General features: G+C 41.4%; 1 protein-coding gene across 3 annotated transcripts; it reads right to left on the bottom strand.

Moving 5' to 3' along the window:
* Positions 1-957: 957 nt before the first annotated feature.
* On the bottom strand, positions 958-19,494 carry LOC115781360 (very long-chain acyl-CoA synthetase-like). Of its 3 annotated transcripts, none has more exons than XR_004020076.1 (11): positions 18,946-19,494; positions 16,645-16,854; positions 16,401-16,556; positions 10,508-10,632; positions 10,211-10,405; positions 10,033-10,123; positions 9,537-9,735; positions 9,368-9,465; positions 4,967-5,097; positions 2,047-4,848; positions 958-1,346 (listed from the first exon to the last, which is right to left on the bottom strand). XR_004020076.1 is itself a non-coding variant. In XM_030730991.1 (10 exons), exons 1-10 carry the CDS (start codon positions 19,403-19,405, stop codon positions 4,672-4,674), a joined length of 1,842 nt encoding a protein of 613 aa, XP_030586851.1. In that variant the 5' UTR covers positions 19,406-19,494; the 3' UTR covers positions 958-4,671. The 3 variants fall into 3 exon arrangements, 1 of the variants encoding a protein (XP_030586851.1); XR_004020077.1 differs by having other exon boundaries at positions 958-1,218; XM_030730991.1 differs by having other exon boundaries at positions 958-4,848.
* Between the last annotated feature and the right edge of the window lie 731 nt (positions 19,495-20,225).

Below are 20,225 nucleotides of genomic sequence, written 5' to 3'. Positions count from 1 at the left end.
TATTCCATTAAAGTACATTAACAGTTCGGTTCATATGACTGGTTCTTGCATATGGCCTGCTGTGTTTTACACAACATACATTCTGTTATGGTATAGAAATCTTAATCATGACTTAATAATGTGCAATAATGTGCAATATAGTGAAGGTTTCCATGAAACTGTACTGTAGCTGACCTGATCATGCTGAGCTCTTCACCTCCAAAATCAAACCCTTTGCTACAAGTAGTGACACAGACTGAGTTGGTCTAACTGTAAGTGGCGTAATGGTCAAACACTTGATAGTTTAAACTCATGTTGAGGTCTCGGTTAGAAGACTGCCCTTGTGATGAGCTCCTTGGTGGGCAACTGCAGCAAGTTCTCCAGCTGCTCTCCAGAGTCTGCTAAAAACCTGTGAGACAGATCCTCTTTATTCAGGCACTTAACTCTTAACATTTAAGTGTTGTTCACACAGAATGCAGCAAATGAAGAAAAGGAGAAAGAAGCTAGTTAGAAGGAAAGAGGAAATGGTTACTAATAAAGTCACATGGGTTTAATATGCTCAGGCAACACAAATCTTACTGATGTTACTTTTCTGGATTCTAAAGTCCCCAAAACTGCCATCAGTGCAGTTCAGTATTCAACATCCTTGTAAACATTAAAGATATTAATGTAACCTTTAGAAGACAATTTATTATTAGTTTTAACAACATACGTATGACTGTGCCCTTATCCACCCCTCAAACACCATCATCAAGTTTGCCAATGACACCACGTTGGTCGGCCTGATCATGGGGGGGGGGGGGGGGGGGGGGGGGGGGGGGGGGGGGGAATCAGAATCAGAATCAGAATCAGAATCTTTATTGTCATTGTACACAGAAGTTGCACAACGAAATTTAAAATGCATTCCTTTTAGGTGCCTCAGACAATAAATAATAAAATAATAAGAATATGAATCACATATAGAAGTCATTAGCAGGACTCTGGAGAACTTGACTGCAGACTGAGGAGGTAATTCAGTCATTTGAGTCAGGTGTGCTGGATCAGGGACACATCTAAAACCTGCAGGACACTGGCTCTCGAGGCCTGGAGTTCCCTACCCCTGGTGTAGAGAGAGTAGCCTCCTTCAAGTTCCTGGGGACCCACATTTCTGAGGACTTCACCTGGACTGCCAACACAGCAGCACTGGAAAAAAGGGCCCAGCAGAGAGCCCCCTTCCTGCGTGTCCTGCGGAGGAACCACCTGGAGGAAAAGATGCAGGTGTCCTTCTATTGAGCCTCCATAGAGCCATTGCTGATGTACTGTGTGTCTGTCTGGTTTGCTGCCTTGCCCTTCTGCAGACAGGAGAACTCTGCAGAGGGTCACCAGGACTGTGGTTAAAAAAAAAAAAAAAAAACTACTGTGGCATCTGTGTGCGGCACAGAGGTAAACACAGCCAGCGATTACGAGCAAGGTGACAAGTACGCACTTTGCGTCCTTTTATCTGTCATATGAACTGATACAAAGCAGCAAGTTCAGCCTTAGGGCCCAACCTAATTCACAGCTGTGAAAATCTCATTGCTTTTCTCATGTAATACACACCATGCTGTGAAATAGTGGTAGAAAACTGTACATTGAGATGGCAGAGTCACGCCCTTCTGCCGCTTTCATCACGCTGGCTCACTATGTCAGCTATCCATTCATTTCACATCCTGTCATATAGATATGACAGAGAAAGAAAGAGACTGCTGGGTGAGCTGAGCTCCACCATCAGCAGAGAGAGAGAGAGAGAGAGAGCAGTAGCACTGCGCTGTGAATCCATAGATTTATAGCGCAGCCATTTCTCAACAGAAAACGTCTGTTTTAAATTAGAAAATAAATCGGGCAGACATCTAACTCTTGTCTGTTCTGTATTTTTTCTACTTTAGGCAGAAAATGTATTTGCTGCATGAAGTGAGTTCATTCTCAAATTACCCGCAGCCAGAAACTGGGGAACTGTACAAAAAATAAAGTAACACAAATCCATTAATTACATGTGAATTATTTTTTAACAAACATTTCTTAACAAATTAGGAAAGAAAAAATACAAACCTTTCTTTATTCTCACGGACACTGTAAATATCTCTCAAACAAAGGTGTACAGCTTCAGTGTAACCAAAACTTCAACAGACTGAATTAAAACATCCTGTCCATGTCTCATTGTCGCATGTCGCAGTATAAGCTGCAAATAAAGTAAAGCACAGTTTCTTCATCCTCCGCTGATTAACCTCTGAACTGTGACGTACTCAGATGCTGATTGGTCAAAATTAACCTATGATAACTTAATAAATTTTAGGGTTGTTTTTAAGAAGGAAAATACATTTAGTCGTTTATTTGTTTAAACATTGATTTCTGAATTAATTGAAATTAAAACCTAAAACCTGACAGTGTGTAGAATAAACCTGATGACAATGACTCCCAGAAAGCTTAAAGATCAGCCAAACACATCCAGCTGAAAACCTCTGTGCTTATCACAATAAACTGGATGCTCTATATATGTTATTTCATAAATTGGTTTGTTGTGCATTGCACTGAATTACTAAGTAACTGAAAGCCTCGTGTTTGCTGACAGAAGGAGAAAACAGCAACACGTTGCCAGTAGGTGTCACTGTGGAGATGTGTGCCAGATTGTTTCAAAACGACACAATTTTGGTGCTGTGCCAAAGAATGATTATCTGTATTTAAACTGTTTTAAATGATTACAATCTGTTAAACATACCTCAAACATATCTTTCATGAATGATAACATCTGGCCGAGAGGGCAGCAGAAATTGCAAATATGACATCACAGTCACGATATTTTAAATGGCCAAAAGGGTCTGGATTGATTATAATGTACATACAATAACAGTCATAACGATAAATGCAAAACAGGTAATTTCTTATTAGCACATATATATATGTGAACCCTTCATCAATCCTGTTGACTACATTCTATTTACCATTATAAGCAAAGATATTACACATAAAAAAACACAATGAAACATCAGAAATCACTTCTGGCACAACAGCAGCACAATTGCTTCAAACATTTCACAAAGCCTCCCTTTGCCCATCACTAGTTTGAGCAAAAGAGGAGGCTGAGGGTGGAGCCGATTTAAATGCAGAGGCCAACCAAATGGACTGAACCATCTGTTGTGACTGAATGGGGAGAATGGAGTTTCCTTAAACTTATTGTCCCTGTAGTTTCCCCCATTGTATTCAAAAGGGTTTACACCACCGGTATAAATGTTGAGCTGTCTCTCATTTGGTTTGGTCAGTTTGTTGTGTTGCATGATTTTTGAGTAGCATTCTGTTTAGTTGACCTCTTTTATAAAATAGCCTATTTTCATGATAATTTTTTTTTTTCCTTTGGGTTATAATAAAACCCACATTTTGAAAATTATATCTGTGCCTGTACATCCTTTGACTGTTTGGTCCCTTACATTGTCATTCATATTTACTCAGATGTAGTTCATCAGGGTCAGAGTACCTTGTTCAGCAAAATAACCCTGTAAATAGATCTATGTTTTGTAACAGCAAATCTTGCTTAAAATGATAAACACAAGCAGACAGTGCAAGAGACTATCAATATAAAAACAGGAAGTAACCAAACCATGTATACGCAGACTTAACACATACTGTAGGGAGACTGGCACACAGACAGAACTGAAACATGACCAAAACAGAAACCCAAATACAAAAGACAGGGAAACATCAGGACATCAAACTAAACACGAGACATGAGACAAGGGACTAAAACACGAGAACAAAATTTACATAGGCACAATCAGAACAGGAGGACATGGAAAGCAAAACATAACACAGACGTGACACCAGAAGGACAACACAAAGAACTAGAAATCCAAACATAACCAAAACCCACAACAAAAGAAACCCAGAAAAGAAAAATACAATACAAAACAAAGCATAAACCAAAAACGCTGGGTCATAAGGACCCAGGACATGACAACAAACTTGGTGCCCAATTATTTCTGCAGGAACTCTTTTTCCTTCCTTCAAACCAAACACACAGAAATCAACACTAAAGTGAGTTTGAGTGATTTTTCTATAGATGCTTAACAGGAAACTAACTAATTAATTAAAAAGAAGAAGAAGAAAAAAAACAAGAAACAAGTTCAGTTCACACTGAGGATAGAAGAGTAATTTTTAAATCAAAAAGCTATAAATTTCATTAATTTCATCAGCTTTCTCTAACAAGTTTTTTTTAAGACTTATTTTTGCCACAGTGGTATCCTGCATAAAACTGTTCACTTATTTAAAAAAAAAACTGGACTTTGATTAATAGAAAAGAGCAGCTTAAATTGTACTGAAGCTATAAAGAGGGCAATACAACAAATGAATGATAGAAATATATACTTGCTCCAACACTGCCAACAGCCTACACGGACCAGAATGCAATGCAGTAAGAAAGCTCACAGCAATCAGTTTAATCAACTGGAAAAACTTGCTGAGTGAAACCATCACTACACTCACAGCTCGGTGCATCAAGCTCAAACATGATAGCCTTAGAAGGAAAAATTATCTTGGGGGTGTGCATAAAATCCAAGCTAAAAAAAAAAAAAATGTTTTTACACCTTGTCATTAAAATGTGCAGCCAAAAGTACCACATACTCTCATTAAAATGATCTGCTTGCATGTGAAAAGGTGGATTTGGGGGTTTTTTGTACTTTAAAATTAGATTTTGATGTTTCCTGCTATAACTGAATCAAATACATCTGGTGTGAGTGGAGTGTAATTCTTCTCTTTTTCATTCAGAAAGTAGAGCCGGGCTGTTATTTCATTTGGGTTGAAGCCCTGCTCCACCAGTTTCGTCTTTATTAGCTTGAACGTGCCTGTAGCATCCAGTGACACCTGCAATAAAAATCACAGTAAAACTAATTACCAGTGGACGAAACAAATCATGTTGGCAACAAAAAGGCTAAAGCACAAATTCATTTGTAAAACTAGAAGATAACTGGAGTAAACTTGCTTGAATCCTGATAAAGCGTGGCCTGGCGTAGGTCGGCAGGAAGTTCTCAACATGTTTAAAAACAGCTGAGGAGTCAAACTTCAGTCCTTCTCTTAAAGTAACAGCAGCCATCCCAGCTCTTCCCTCCTGACCTGATAACAAAAGTTAAATATCACAAAACAGGAGTTACCTGAAGTTCAGTGTTACCAATTGAAAGCAGGCATTTTGTTTTCCAGCCTGCATGCAGTACTGTGCAAAGGGACCAATTAAGTTCTGTGACAGTTTTTTTGATTCAGTATGTAAATAAATATTCTTAATAGATAATCAGGCTTTCTGGCCTGGGATGTACTTGACTGCTAGAAGTCGATGCCAGTGAGCATGTTGCTTGTTCAATGATGTAGTTTTGAAGAGTGTCGCCCTTGTCACACTGCAGAGGTGTCTGCAGAAATTCAGATGTAATTGTATAGAGGGCACACAGAGATCAGTCTCCCAGGAAGCAAATAGGGGAGGTTGGTAACCCAGGCTGGCTTCAAAGGGAGTCAGACCCATGGTTTTGACAATCTGTAGAGCTGACTGGTGGGCAAGGGGGCTCGGGGAAGAAGGTCTATGGCATAATCATTCAGCCAGTAAGGAGGCAGAGAAAGAGAGCTAGATCCTAATGAACATTTCAGAGAGATCATGGTATGCAGATAGAACATAAGATTAACCTAGAGGCTGAGGGCCGAAAGGTCTGGACTGACCCATCCGATGACTTTGTTGTCCTACTTCAACACTCACGCGGCCAACGACAGTGAGGCATGATCAGGAGGAATGTCCTACCTGATCTGAACCCGAATGGTGCTCTGTTACTGGATTTCTGTGCAAACCACAGATTGTCCATAACAAACACCATGTTTGAAGATAAAGATGTCCATAAGTGGCACATGGACACCATAGGTCACTGATCAATTTTGAAATCGTATCAAATCGGCGGGCCATATGTTCAGAGCACTCAGGTGAAGAGAGGAGCCTGTGGGACTCCAGAGGCAACAGGCAGATAAAGTGGAACATGACAGGGCAGTGGCTAAAGCAAAAACTTGGGTGTAAGAGGAGTTCATTGAGACCATGGAAAAAGACTTTTGGGCTGCCTTGAAGCAAATCTGGCAAATCATCAGGCGACTCAGGAGGGGAAGGCGGTGCTCTACTCACACTGCATATAGTGCCGGTGGGGTACTGTTGACTTCAAATGAGGATATAATTGGGCAGTGGAAGGAATACTTTGAGGACCTCCTTAATTCCACTGACAAAACATCTGTAGAGGAAGCAGAGTCTGGGGACGAGGCGGACAACTCACCCATCACAGGGGGTGAGGTCACTGAGGTGGTTAAACAATTCCTTCGTGACAATTTGCCCTGAGTTCCCAAAGGCTCTGGATGTTGTAGGGCTGTCTTGGCTGGCACACTGCTGTAACATTGCATTGAGATCTGGGGTGGTGCCACTGAATTGGCAGACTGGGGTGGTTGTCTCCATCTTCAAGAAGGGGGATGGGAGGGGGTGCTCAAACTATTGGGCGATCACACTTGTCAGCCTCACCAGGAAGGTCTATGCCATGTTGCTGGAAAGGAGAGTTCATCCATTACTCGAACCAAAGATTCAAGAGGAACCTGTGTGCAGCACACTGGACCAGCTCTTTATCCTCTTAAAGATGTTCAAGTGTGTATGGCAGTTTGCCCATCCAGTCTATATGTAGTTTGTTAACCCTAAGAAGGCATCTGACTGCCTCCCTCGATGTATCTTGTAGGCGGTTCTGTGGGAGTATGGGCTGTCTGGCCATTCAAACCCTATACAACTGCAGAGAGTGCTTGGTCCACATTGCCAGCAATAACTTGGACTCTGATGGGTGCTGGACTCCGTCAGGGCTGCCGTTTGTCACAGATTCTGTTTATAATTTTTATGGACAGAATTTCTAGGCATAACCAAGTGGCGAAAGGTTTCCAGCTTTATATCTCTCAGCTGACCTAGGAACACCTCAGTATTCCCCGGGTGCCCAGGGAGAGGGAGGTCTGGGTTTCTCTTCTATAGGCTGCTGTCCCTGTGACCAGCCCTGGATAATCTGAAGAAAATGAATGTATGAATGCATGAATGAATGGGTGGGACCACAGTGAGAGTGTTTCTGGGGAAATTATATTCAGCACTCCCTTTATTTCAGGCTGAGCAGCTTGTTTTATTTATTTATTTATTTTTAAATGGTCATCACTCCAGTGGAAACACTTTGCTTCCTCCTTGAACCTCAGGCAATATTTTTTTCTATAATCAAACCTTCTCCTTATTTTTTGACTTAAGGTTGCAGGCTTCTCTCTTATAACATTGCCACCACTCTCTCTGCTTCACCTGGAAGTAAAACATCCATCCATCCATCCATCCATCCATCCATCCATCCATCCATCCAGCCAGCCATTTTTCCTTAAATAAAGAAATGGGGATGGGGCAGATTACAGATAGTATGCAAATTGTATGAAGACTGCACAAGGCTGTTGGTTCCAAGTGATTCTGATTTAATAACATGCGCACAGTGATGAGACCAAAATAGGCCAGTACACATGTTTCATAAATTTTCTGTGTGAAGTCATTTCTTGCACAAGATAAGAATTTTTCCACCTAAATATTAGTGAATGAGGTCAAGTGTCCTTTGGATCGATGAGACCAAAGTGGAGGTGTTTGGTCATAATGCATAGCACCATGTTTGGTGAAAGCCATCACAACATATCAGCAGAAACATCTCACACCAAATGTCAAGCATGGTGATGGAGGGATGATGTTTTACATTTGTTTTGCAGTCACTGGGCCAAGGATAATTGATACAGATACAGACTGATCACGTCATACCAAAAACAATCACTTGGAGTTGTTGCTGCAAAAAGGTTGTTCTATAAATAAATCATAGGACGTACTTTTCACACACAGCTTTTACATTTTCAGTTAGTTCTTGTTAAATAAATAATGACAGTGCATTATGCCATCTGTTGTTGTTTATCTGAGTTTGTATTTAAGTCATTTTAGAACCTGGTGAGAATAAAATTATTTTTCATTAGGTTCTTACCAAAACCTTAGAAGTAAAAGTGGGTGGACATTCTTTTAACATGTATATTTAAAAAATATGTGAGGTGCATTCAGTTATCATGCTGGATGCCTTTTACCCTCTGTAATCATTATTTTAGATAAGCTGTGTTGAAATAAAAGAGTGTGACCCTCTGACAGACAAAGTAGGATGAGCCTGCTGCACTCTAGTTTCTCAGGGTCTAAAGTTAAAAACTTTATTTACTCATAAAGTCAAATATGCCAGTTACAGTTCATGGCCACCACATTAACTTCAGCTGACTTACTGAGCACAAACACCACTGAGAAAGTAGGGTAGGTTTTATGATCCATGACATTAACGAACAAGTTGTACTTTTAAAGATGATCATTCATTTACAGCTGTTCCATGACAGATACTTTCCATAGTTTGAATAAACACACCAATAAATAAAGAGTCGAAGTTTGCTGAGGATTTTAATAGCTAAAAGTTATCCATTTATCAAGAGTTTGGTTAAATATTTTCCAAAAAAGAATGCTGGAACAGATTGCAACACTTATTGGTTAATGATTTGTTAATAAAATTAACTTTGGTGTAATTTGTTAGAACAGTGTTTCATCCTGGCCACTGATTTATCCTCTCAAGGATACAGTGTATCACAAAAAGTGAGTACAACCCTCACATTTCTGCAGATATTTAAGTATATCTTTTCATGGGACAACACTGACAAAATGACACTGACAAAATGAAAATTAGTCTGTGTGCAGCTTATATAACAGTGTAAATTTATTCTTCCCTCAAAATAACTCAATATACAGCCATTAATGTCTAAACCAGCAGCAACAAATGTGAGTACACCCCTAAGAGACTACATTTCCCCTCCAAAATGTCATGTGACTCTTTAGTGTTACTAGGTCTCAGGTGTGGATGGGGAGCAGATGTGTTCAGTTTTGTAGTACAGCTCTCACACTCTCTCATACTGGTCACTGAAAGTTCCAACATGGCACCTCATGGCAAAGAACTCTCTGAGCATCTTAAAAGACGAATTGTTGCGCTACATGAAGACTGTTATATAAGCTGCACACAGACTACTTTTCATTGTGTCAAAGTGTCATTTTGTCAGTGTTGTCCCATGAAAAGATATACTTAAATATATGCAGACATGTAAGGGGTGTACTCACTTTTGTGATACACTGTATGTGTGTATGGAAGTTTGTCCATCCAGTCTAAATATGTTTTGTCGACCTGGAGAAGGCATTAGATTCAGTAATGACATTAACTCTTTGTGTACTTTATTAGAACACAGTGTCTTCTTGAACATCTTGTTATTGTTTTTGGCAACAAGTGCAGCAGAAAGCAACATTTACCTGGCACTTTGACTCCATAAACATTGGCCTCTTTAATGCAATCAGCCAGCACGAGGATGTCAGCCACCTCAGCTGTAGCTACGTTCTCTCCTTTCCATCTGTCAAAAGTTTTTTTTAGTGCTTTGTGTGAACTCCGATTTTTAAGCTTCAATTCAAAAGATGAACTCACCTGAACGTGTCTCCAACACGATCATTGAAATAAATGAAATCATCCTCAGCGATGTGCAGCAGGTCGCCGGTGTTGAAGTACAGATCACCTTTCTTGAAGACATTATGCAGCTTCTTTTTCTCAGTTTGCTGCAAGTCTCTCGCATAACCAACAAATGGAGATTTTGCTGTTATTTCAGTCACCAGAAGTCCAGGTTCACCTGATCAAATTAATTATGAAAGAAATAATCTTTGGGGCTGTTACATTTAAAGGCAGCATACATGACATTGTTGTAAAGACGTCATATTATTGAGTCTTTTAAACATCCACTTTGTGCGTTGTGAAGTACACTGTGGCTGAGCAAACAATCTGTAGAATTAGGAAAGCACAGAAACTGTTTTGAGCATTTATAAAGATGCATGGGTGAGAACTTTAGAAATAAAACAACAACAAAAAATGGACAGAAAAAAAATAATAACCATCATCAGTGTTATAAGCATCTCCAGTGGCAACAGACCTTTGGCAGCCTCTATGCAGAAACCAGATGAATCCCTCAAAGGCTCTCCTTTGTCTATATCATATTTGATCACAGCATATGGAAAAAGCCACTGCAAATTTAAAAGAAAAAAACTGGAACACTGCTTACTGAGTGACAGGTTTTCCTTCTTAATGTGGACTCAAACATGGACTTTTACCTTGTTCAGGAAGGTGTCTCGCCCAATAGCTCCCACCTTGCCGCTATAATTCAAAAGACCAAAGTTCCCCTCAGTCAATCCGTAAAACTCTCTGATTTGAATGTCTCCAAACCGTCTTACAAAGTCCCTCCAAACATCTGCTCTCATCCCGTTGCCTATTGCAAGTCTGACTTTGTGGTTTTTATCACTGAGTTTCTGTTTGAAGAGAAAAGAAGAAACATGAATTTGTTTGCTGTTTCTGTAACATTTCTGTGTGTGTGACAGTAGTATTAATGTTGATATTATGTTGGTACAAACCTGTGGAGTGTTGCAGAGGTAACGCATAATTTCACCTATGTAATGTATAACAGTGACGTTATATTTTCTGCAGTCGTCCCAGAACTGAGAAGTAGAAAATTTACTCCTCAAAACAACAGGAATACCTGCACATAGCAACAGATAACAGCACACTTTCAAGAGTAGCAATGGCAGCAGTCACTATTTTTCCTCTGTCAACAAATACAAAAACCACCAAGCAAAAAAAACACATGAAATATACAAATCAGCCAACACTGTTTGACTTGTTCCTCCCTTTTCATGAAGGGGAGCTGCACTTTTTGTTTGTTCAGTTCTGTTTATACCATGCTGCTATGAACAATAAATAGAGAAGCTGTTTCAAAATGGTCCGTCAGCTTTTCATCGATTTCTTTGATACCACCAAAATTGCCTCATGTTAACAGATTGAATTTAGGGCGCCTGGGTGGCTTAGTGGTGAACCCGGCGACCACATACATAAGCCGCTTTGCGGTGTGGGCGGCAAGGTTTCGCGTCCCGGCCTGTCACCAATTTGCCCGCGTGTCTTCCCCTGTATCTTTCCCCCATTTCCTGTCTCTCTCCACTGCTAACAAAAAGCTGCTGTGGCCAAAAACGCAAAAAAAAAAAAAAAAAAAAACAGATTGAATTTAAAATGGATGTAATTTTAACACCAAAAGCTTCACATGTCACTAACGGCATGGATAAAATAGTTGATACCCTTTAGTTAAAGAAAGAAAACTTCTCCACTCTTCTCTCATTACCCAGTGTGTATATATACTGTAGTCTGCATTTCTCCTTGCCCTTTGTCATATCATTCCTCATTTTCTTCATAAATTTTCATTCATTTAGCACCAAACCACAATAGTCACTTCAAGGCGCTTCATACTGCTGTGTGACCGGGTTGTCTGATCACACACTTCTGTTTGCCCTGAGCTCTGTAAATAAACCTTCTAATAAAGGGTATCTTCCTGGTGTGTTGGTCAGAACGCACAGCAGCCCATCACATGCAGTTGTGTACTTTATTTGCATTTAGTAGCATTTGAACAGCACAGTAACATCAGTATGCATTGAAGTGTGATATTATGGTGTCTGCAGCAATGATGCACACTACACACAAGATTTCTCTGCTCCAGTCCATTTCAGCATCCACACTCCGGCACTCAACCTCGTCATCCGACCTTACTACTACGCTGTTGCTGCTGCCTGGAGCATGCTCAGAAGATCGGTCTTTCCAACATCGCCGCCCCAAACTTTGAGTCCAAATTTGCTCCCTGTAAAGGCCGACTTACCGTCCATCTTGCTCGTCAGGGTTGTCCTCTTGATCTGTTATCTCTGGGAACACTATTAAGCAGGTGATAGGCCACAGTTGTTCTCAACCACCCATCTGGTCCTATAAAATACCTTGACCACTCTCCCAATCTGCTATAATGACCAAGGTAACTGGGGTCAAGCAGCATCACCACCATTCCAACTTGGGTTCCTGATAAGGAATTTTACCACTTCCCTCTGGTTTGCAGTCCAAGCAAGTAGGTTTTAACAAAGGCTGTCCAGAAAGATGCTCAGGAGCTCAGACTTGGAATACACAACCTGGGACAGTGAGCCATCAGGCCACCCCATTAACAAGCAGTTGGGGGTCACAATATCAATTTTGACCCATTCTGTGATTGCGTTTGACACCCCTGGGCTAGATGCTGTTGCAGGTCAGAACTAAGCTGACTGAAAGCATCTTTGATTTCAGTGTCTCCACCATGGAAATTGGTGCCTTGGTCAGAGTAGAGTTCTGCAGGTTGGGGAATGAACCTGTTCGACAGACTGTGGGGGAAGATCTTTGAGGTGCTTATATTTTGTCAAAATGGCACCAGGGTAGGAATGGTCCATCAGCCCATGACCGTTAGCCGTAAAAGCTGCTGTAATCTGGAAGGTCAAATGTGGCCGGGCTGCGGGAGATATCTGTAAGGACACAGAGGAGCCACTGATGGTTTGGAAATCTTGGTGGTATTCAAGGCACAAACGATCCAAGTGTCAGGGCAGCGCTGGAGAGAAGGATGGTACATTCTGACCCATCATCCAGCATTGCGTAAGTGTCGAGACTCTTCCCTTGGTGGTGGAGCAGGACTCTGACTACCTTAAGGAGGACTCATCTGCACTCTGTGGACTTGTCCAGATACTGTACAAGGTTTCTGTTGGTGAGCTTAGCAGGCAGGAATCCTCCTGAGCTCTCTTAGAGTTAACCTCATGTAAGATCTGAAGGTGACAGCATTTACAGATACTGCAGGGTTTCTTCAGTGCTCACTGGGCTGCCTGACGCATACTTCCGCAGCACTAACACCGATGATAAGTCTGGATCCACTCAGACATCTGATGCTTACTGAACGCCGTAAAGGTAGTGCATTGACTGAGGTAGTGATCATCTTTGTTACAATAGGGACAAAAGGCCTGAGATGATGCGTTCTTGTAGGCTGAGTGATTCAGATTAGAGGAGGCTGGCTTAGAAACTTCATTCTCTCTAGCTTCATTCACTCCATGCAAAACAGTAGTTGAGCGAGTTGGTGGCTTGAGCTCCCATTTCCATTCTTTTCTCTTCGCTTGTTTCTCATTTGAAGGTATTTCTGCGCTCTGACACCAGGCTTCATACTGGAGACAGGTCTAGCAGGGTATAAATTGTTCCACATTGGCAGCCCATCTGTCTGCAAAATTCTGACCTCATCTCACCTGGCAATTGCTCAGAAATCGCTCTACATGCGACCCACATTTTATTTTTCAGTCTGTCATGTCTGGCAGATATTGCAACCAGAATTGCGATCTGAATGCACCGTCATGCCAGACATATTTACTCTTCCAAAATGAGCTCTATAGGCTCCTCTTATTAATGTTGTCCTATTATTTTATTTATTTGTTATATATATATATATATATATATATACACACACACACACACACCAATTCCAGGTCATCCCTGGTCCCATATCACCCTGGACTTTGTTACTGATCTTCCTCCTTCCAATACCAATACAGCTCACCATAATCATTTTTCCAAGGCTGTTCACTTTGTTGCTCTGCCCTAGAAACTGCCCAGCTATTGACCAACCATGTTTTCCAGTTACATGGGATCCCTGAGGATATAGCGTCAGACCAAGGACCCCAGTTCATGTCTTGTGTTTGGAGAGTTTTGTGCAGTACTCGAAGCGCAGGTTAGTCTTTTGTCAGGCTTCCATCAAGCCTGACAAAAGACATCATCATCTCCTATGTTGCTGGCAGGTGTGGAGGGCGCTGTTAAGGACCAAGGACCAGAATAAGTGTCTGGTGGATCAGAACCAAGTTTCGACCCCCGACTACCAACCAGTTCTAAAGGTTTGGCTCTCCATCAAGTATGTACCTCACCATGCCGAATCTGAGAAACTCTTACCTTATTTCATTGGACCCTTTGTGATTGATTCTGTAATTAACCCTGTTTCAGTCCGCCTCAATCTACCCCACAATATGCGGATTTGTAATGTTTTTCATGTTTCCCAAGTTAAGCCCATCAGTACCAGTCCTTTGTGCCCTCCTTCCGAACCTCCTCTGGTCAGCCGGGCTATTCCATCACCTGTATCATGGATGCTTGACTTCCGGGTCGACTGGAAGGGCGATGGTCTCAGAGAATGCAGACGGCTATTCTGGACAGGGGGATGGTCAGGGAGTATCGGCGCAGGCATCCTGACAAGCTTGTTGGGGTCACTGGGGGCAGGGGGGCTACTGTCATGGCCCATTAGTCTTCACTACATCATTTACTGGATAATTCCCTGAAGTTTGAGAGGAGAGGTTAAGGAGAGGGGCAGCACTGCCATCTCACAGCTAGAAGAACAGCTAGAAGGTCTGGGTTCAAATCCACCTTGTCCTGGGCCTTTCTGTGTGGAGTTCTGCATGTTGATGATGATTATGATGATGATGATACTTTATTGATCCCACAATGGGGAAATTACAGTTAACAGAACACCCATCCAAGAAGACAAGCAAACAAACATGGGGAGATAGGTGAACTGTGGCCATGCTGCCCCCCTTCTGGAGGTGCTGCCATTAAAAAGACAGAAGCAGGGCGCCTGGGTGGCTTAGTGGTGAAGCCGGCGACCACATACACACGCCACGTTGCGGTGCGGGCCCGCGTGTCTTCCCCCGTATCTTTCCCCCATTTCCTGTCACTCTCCACTGTAGACAAAAGCCGCTGTGGCCAAAAATGCCAAAAAAGAGAAGCAATAGTAGATAATAATAGATAATAATAGACAGAAGCAATAGTGAAAACATATAGGGATGAGTGAGGAAAAAAAATCATCTCATACTTTGTATACAGACACACATACACAGTATTAGGTTACAAAAACCTCTGCGATAGTGCAGAAACATATAGCATGGGAGCACTAGGGTGGGGAGGGATGCAAAGGGGAGCCAGCGGAGGCGAGGGGGGGTTGGGCTACTATGGGGCTGACTCAAACTCCCCTCCTCAGCTATCAGTTCTGATAAGATGTAAAGTTCCTTAGCAGCTAGGTCAGGAAGATCAGTCCAACACAGGTTAGAAGAAGACAGGACAGCAGGGGCGTAGAGCATCTGTTTACAAAACATCCCAGAGACAATTTGATAAGCGGCAGTCCATGGCTGCCAGGGAGCCAAATTTCTGATTCTATGACTTGTTTGGTACAGACTGTACTGATTAATTTGTTGACAGCCTTCAGTCTTTCTGGCACCTCTCTGTGGCAAAAAAAAATCCAATTCATCCGAATCTTCTTGGTTCGTTCCTTCGCCGTGCAGAAACAGATACATACATCTCCGAGATCTTACCCCTCCGAATCAGCTCCTGATATACTGAGTCTGAGTTGAGGCTGTACCTTGCTGAATTCCCGTCATAAGCAGCCTTACCAAGGCCAGACAGCTGCCTAGACTTCCTGAATTGCAACGACAAGCCAGGTATCTCCAGGTCCAATTCGGAGAAATCCCAGTGTCAATAAGCCAAATGTGTGTCCTCCATTAACAATACAGCCAGGCACATCATCTTCCACACCACCCAGGAATCTATAATGTAGCTATGGGGAGAGAAGAAACATGCAACCATCTCCGCTGAGAGCTGAAGAGAAATGTTCAAGAGAAATGTTCTCCCAGTGTCTGCGTGGGTTTCCTCTGGGTACTCTGGTTTCCTCCCACAGTTCAAAAACATGCAGTTACTGGTGTTAATTGGTGATTCTAAATTGCCCATAGGTGTGAATGTGAGTGTGAATGGTTGTCTGTCTCTCTGTGTTAGCCCTGATAGGCTGGCGACCTGTCACAGGGTGTACCCTGCCTCTCGCCCTGTGACAGCTGGGATAGGCTTCAGCCCCCCTGCGACCCTGAACAGGATAAGCGGAAGAGAATGGATGGATGGATGGATGGATGGATGGATGGATGGATGGATGGATGGATGGATGGATGGATGGATGGATGGATGGATGGATGGATGGATGGATGGATGGATGGAGGTTAAGGAGAGATGATTCTGTCTTCCTGTGCCACTGGAAGACAGTTGCATATTCTGTTTGCCCTGAGCTCTATAAATAATCTTTGTCAACTTTTTTTCAGAGTGCTGCCTTTTGAGTCCACCTGTCCACTGGTCATGACACATCATGGATATGCGGCTGACAAATCTGCGGCAACTTTGTGATGCTATCGTAGCAATATGGACCAAAATCTCTGAAGAATGTTTGCAGCACCTTGTTGAATCTATACCAACTCGGTACTATTACCCAGTGTACCTAATAAAGTGGACGTGAGTGTACAGTAAGTGCATACTAATCCGCAGCCATAACATTACCCAATGAAATGCAATATTTATCAATGTTTGAATGGTGATTAATAAAAATAAATAAATTTAAAAAGTGCAGTTGTTACTAACCTCTCTCAATGGCCCCAGTGAAGGCATTGAGGCCGGTGCTGTGATAAAGAGGGAGGCTATCATAAATCACATCTTTGGAGTCCACTCCTGACATAGCCAGAAATAAAGACAAGCTCCACAGTTTTCTATGAGTGACCACAGCTGCTTTAGGAAGACCTGTTAAAGAAAAGTCAGAGGCCCACATAGTGAATCTGCTGTCTCCTTTATCAATGAATCGTGAATCTCAGCACCTGAAGTAGTTTACCTGTTGTTCCTGAGGTGTATATGTAGACTGCTGGACTCTGCAGGGTCAAATGTGACCTTAATGCCTTGGGTAGAGGCTCAGAGGAAGCCTCATTCATTTTGTCTTTGAAGCTCTCCAAACCTGCAGTTTTGCATCTGTCAGCTAAGATGAAAATAGTGACCTGCTGTTCGAGCAGATGGGGCAGGACCTCCTTCACTGTATCCAGTAACTCTAGAGGAAAAACAGACGAACAATGGATGTTCCTGTATTTTAATCATCTTCAACTATATCTTCTCCTGCAGCTTGAGTGCTCCAAGCACTGTGTATTTGAAATGTTAGTTAAAAGTGCTTGCAGCAGTAGCACTTAAAAAAAAAAAGTCCTGACTTACATACACAGGTGCAGAGTTTAGCACACCTTATCTTGATGCATAGGCAGCATATTAGAAGAAACTTAGAGAGAGTGAAGGAAGCTGAAACAGCTTGTTTCATACAGCAGATAAACTCAAGGGATGCACCAAGTTACAGTATAAGATAAATAAGCATTATTTTGAATCTCAAATCATGCAACGCTACTCTAGAAATGTCCACGAATAAAAATATGAAGCATGAAAGGAGCAGAATGCAGTCCTGTGAAAAGTACACCACATGATTGAATAGCTTTTAGAACCAACTTTAACTGGAATAAGTTAAAGTAATCATTTTCTGTATGACTTTATCAGTCTCTCACATTGTGGAGGAATTTTGACCTGCTCTTCTTTACAAGGTTACTTCAGTTCATTGAGCTTTGCAGGCATTCATTGATGAACAGATCTCATAAGGTCCTACCATAGCATTTCAGTTAGGTTGGTGTCTGGACTTTGACTGGACCATTGGAGCACCTTTATTGTTTTCTGTTGGAGATTTGCTGATGGGGTCATTGTCCTGTTGTATGAACCAATCTGGGCTGAGCTTTAGCTGACGGACAGATTCACAGGTTCACTTTTTTCTAGTTCTACTCTCGTGTTTTTTGCAGTTTCTCTGAGCATTGCACTGTGTGGGGGAATTTGTTGGGATGTTCACTCCTGGGAAGATTGTGGCATTTTGTTAACACACACCTTAATGCTCCACACTAGCAATATGATAAAACTTTTGCTTTTATAAAAAGGTGCTCACACTCTCTGATGATCAGTTAATCAAGTGCATTTGCTTAGCAGCACCTGGCTACTACTTATCCTCTTAAATTTCTATGGAAGCAGGAAGAAACTTCACCTAGTTTCTTAAAGGACTGCATAGAGTCAGTCCTGTGAAAACTTTTTCACACAACTGTAAGTCCCTTTAAAGATAATATTGCCTCTTTGTTCCTGTTTTCTGCCGGCTTCAATAACATAGCTGAGATGTACCTGATTCCTAAAAGTTATCCTGAAACAAACTCAGCAGGAATAATATTACATGAGAAAAGTTGTGAATGTTTGAACATTATACTACAAAATGTTATTGACCCTCTCTGCATTGTGGTTTAGTATAAATGACCTTTGAATTGACAATTTGCCTGATTTCACAATCAATGTGGGTTGTCCCATTTCAAGAGGCTCTAGATAAATCTGAGGGTTCAAGATTGATTTATGGTCCAAAAAAAAAGATAAAATATAAAATTTTCTTGAAGAGGTGAACTAGTTTTATTGACATTTGTTTCACATTGGGAAGGCAGTAAATCTTTACAAGAGACAATAGTCTTTTTTGGTGGAACTGAAGATGTCTGAAATACGACATACAGACCACAACTGCAACAAAATTATTTTCTTTTTGTCCCCTTTGTGAAGTCGCAAACGCTGCCAAACATCAGATGAAGATGATGATGGTCATATTTGGTTATAAATATTTCTACTGCAGTGGTGGAACAAGTGTTCAGTTTTTTTCCTTTGAGCAAAAATGTACTCCTTTCCAAGTCTTTAAATTAAAATTTTGATTAAAACAACAAAATGCAATAAGAAAATGTTAAAGAAGCTTCAGATACAGGTATGAAAAAGTCATTTAATCAATATTACTGGAAAGTGACAAACATTGTTTTTACATTTAATGTAAAATATTCAACTGAAAGTGGGATAACAGTACAATGTTAAATACTATAAATAAAGACCGACTGATATCTATTTTATTTTGGTGGAGTAAAATAGAAATTCTTAAATGAAACCCAGTCAATGAATTACTCCATCACTTCCAAACTTTGGATTTTTACTCTTTCACTCTAGTTTGATGTCAAATTATTTATGCATTTGATTACTGTGTTCACTAAATGTGTTCTGTACTCTGTCCACCACCAGCAGACATAAATGCAGATCCTACCTTCAGCTGCTACCAGAGTTTTGGCTCCGCTGCAGTTGAGGCAGTGTAACAGAGACTTGGACCTGATGTTGTTGTTGAGCAAAGTCCCGGAACATCCAATCTTGACCAAAGCCAGCCAGAGCCACAGGAACATCGGCTGGTTCTCCAGGAACAGTGCCACCGTGTCACCTTCTTTTACGCATCCAGACTGCAGAAGCGCTCTGGCGGCTTTGTTACTCAGGAGATCTGCATCCCGGTACGTGAACGTTTCGTCCTTAAAGTAAATGAAAGGCTTGTGCGGCTGCTTCTGTACCAAGTCTAAAAACCGGTCCAAGATTAAGTAATTAGTCCGCATGCACTTTAAGATGAAGCGCCTTACTTTTATTTTAGAGAGCACATATTGAACATCCTGGAAGAAGTAAGGATGGCGGAGTAAAAGGCCACCTAAAATCAAAGCTGCGCACACTATCCAGACCAGCATGTTTATCTCTAAGATGTCCTGATGAAGAGAGAGCGCTGGTATAAACTGCGGTCAAGTGAGCCGTCAGTTCTGAGCCGCGGTCAAGCCAGCCGCAGATCAGCCGCCGCTTAAATTTTCTTGCGCTTCTACCCTAAGCTTTATGGTAATGTTCGTCCTTCGTTGCCTATTTCTGTACAGCGGAACAAAAAAAACCTGTAGTTACTTTTGATTTATATGTGTGTTCTCGTTCTGTAAAACACTATCACATATAACAATAACATTTATTAAATTATGCATTTTAAGACAATCCTTGAATCGTTGAATACGCAGTCACTGCCTCTCCAGCATCCACCTGCCTGCCTTGCTCTCACCACCACCACTGGATCCTGGAAACATCCCGCCAGCCCAAACCCAGCTCGTGATTTTTAATGAATTTTTCAAACTTTGTTTCATACTGTACTACCTTTGGTGAATTTGAGTATATTACACTTTCAATTTCAGTGGAATCCTTGAGTAAATTGTTATGAGACGCCGCACACATACAAAGTACGTCAGCTAGATTCATAATCAGCTGGGAATTTCACGTCAACTTCCTGTGCTGATTTTTAATGAATTTTTCTTTCACATCTACTTAATTTGTCGCTTTATTTCTGTGAACTCCTGCAGTACTTTATGACGGAACTTCACAGCCAGGGATATTCTTTAATGATTTTTTTTTTTTAAATATCATATGAGCATCCTGGATTGAGTTTATTCAATATGTTCTGAACTGTCGATTAATAATTACAATTGTGCAGAACTATAACATATGCATGTGTTTATTTACTCTAATTTTGTGCAT

This window comes from Archocentrus centrarchus, chromosome 6 (assembly GCF_007364275.1).
Source record: "Archocentrus centrarchus isolate MPI-CPG fArcCen1 chromosome 6, fArcCen1, whole genome shotgun sequence".
Lineage (NCBI taxonomy): Eukaryota > Metazoa > Chordata > Actinopteri > Cichliformes > Cichlidae > Archocentrus > Archocentrus centrarchus.
This window is presented reverse-complemented; position numbering and strand designations above follow the sequence as displayed.